The following is a 1,903-nucleotide window of genomic DNA, read 5'->3' on the forward strand; positions in this document are numbered from 1 at the left end:
GAACGTCAATGAAGAAGTGAGCGTGAAAATCGAGCGCAAAACAGCCGGGTAAAAGTTCAGGGCGCTAAAGTACATTTGAGCCGAAATCGCACCCAAACTCCTGTTGACCTCATTTCTTCCCAAAATAAACATCACTGCTAAAATAAAATGCATTAAAACCAAGACAGTATACAACCCAGTATCCTTAATTTTTGAAAGGCTAAGTAATTTACAACAAATGTCTTCTCACAATCCGTAACTTTGTCAAAAAATATTTGCAGAAGTTTCTCACCTCGCCTTGGCAGCCATCTTGGAACTGGAGAGACCCTACGCAGGAAGCAAGGTTGAAAGTTGGTTAACCGGTGACGTCACTCCAGTCGTACCGGACCGAGTTTTTGCGACCTCCGGTTCGACTCGAGTCACCTTAGTTGACGCTAAAACTCGCTCATTATATATAACCTTAGCTCGCATCTCTTTTCGTGTGCACACGGAGAGGGAAAGGTACAGACACACGAACAAACAACAAAAAAAAGACAAGATGCAGGCACTGACACGGAGTCTCTCTCTCTCTCTCTCTCTCTCTCTCTCTCTCTCTCTCTCTCTCTCTCTCTCTCTCTCTCTCTCTCTCTCTCTCTCTCTTGTGTGACTTTACCTTGCCTCCATGCCACCTCCCCCTCCCATTTTCTCCCCACCCCCCACATGCAATCATGATCATGATGATCATGATCATCATGATCATCATGATCATCATCCTCATCATCATCATCATCATCAATCGTCTTAATCATCTTACAAGCATCGGGTTTCTTTATTGATGAAAAAAGCTCAGATCCGACACCATAATATTTTCTACTGTTCATCATGCTACATTCTCCTGACTCCGCTATTTTGCAACCCGACGCATGACTCAAGACCTATCAATTGATCACGTTTCTCGTGTTCAGTCTTTCCGGCGACAGTATAATTGCTGCGTGATCTTCTCTCGGTATTGCTTCATGTAGTCAATGTGCCTGGTCGATTCAAGCTTCGTACCCTATAACCTTCTATTGTCGTAACGACATCAAAGGAGTACAACGGACTTGAACTCATCCGGTGTACTCCCGGTTGACTGTTATTCGTTTCTTCGATTCCTATTTCACTGTATTCATTTAGTGTAACGAAGTCTTTTCGGAACCGATGGCCGTCAGTTACAAGAGCGAGTCCACCTCTCTCCCATCTCAGCTCATCCGACCGACTCGCCGCGTAAGCTTCAAATTAAATGGATGAATTCGACTTCGCGAAGTCTGTTTCTCAAAACTGGCTGCACGAACTTTGGCACTGGAATTTGGGTGAAAAATGTCAGTCTTTTTCTTTCTTTTTTTTAACCTCAGTTGCATGCAGGTTTGCTACTACAATTATTGTTTGCCTTATTTTTTTGTTTTTGTTTTTGTTTGTGGCTTGGAGCAAACCTTCTTCATAGGTCTTTTCTTTTCTCAGTCAAATGTGTACATTTTTTAAATCAACAAACTTTATCAGTAAACTAATATGTTTAAATAAATAAATAAATAAAAAATAATCATAACATAAATTTATTTCTAATGTTCAGCTCAGTTTCCAATAATACACCCAAATCTAACTTTTTCCCATATTTAAATTTTCCAATGGTTATTTTGGTAATTAAAATACAATAATTCACAAAATAAATATAATCATTTTTCAAACTTTCCCTAAAATAACCCAAAAATACATTTTCTTCATTCAAAATGATGGCAACATGTATTTTCTTATAAACAAAATCTTTACATATTTTCCAACCCTTCATCACCTCTTGGCAACTAAAAAAGAAATGTTCAAGGGTGTCTAATTCATTACAAACTTCACACTTATTCGATGTTCGTAATCCCATTTTGTTTAATAAAATATTGGTTGGATATATTCTACTAGA

General features: G+C 38.7%; 1 protein-coding gene across 1 annotated transcript in view; it reads right to left on the reverse strand.

Moving 5' to 3' along the window:
- The window catches only part of LOC138965988 (longitudinals lacking protein, isoforms F/I/K/T-like), a 2,188-nt gene extending 1,470 nt beyond the window's left edge, over window positions 1–718 (reverse strand). The window contains exon 1 of the mRNA XM_070338072.1: window positions 679–718. Coding sequence (XP_070194173.1) covers window positions 679–718 — 40 coding nt within the window. The remainder of the gene's footprint in view (window positions 1–678) is intronic.
- Between the last annotated feature and the right edge of the window lie 1,185 nt (window positions 719–1,903).

This window comes from Littorina saxatilis, linkage group LG5 (genome assembly GCF_037325665.1).
Source record: "Littorina saxatilis isolate snail1 linkage group LG5, US_GU_Lsax_2.0, whole genome shotgun sequence".
Taxonomy (NCBI): Eukaryota; Metazoa; Mollusca; class Gastropoda; order Littorinimorpha; family Littorinidae; genus Littorina; species Littorina saxatilis.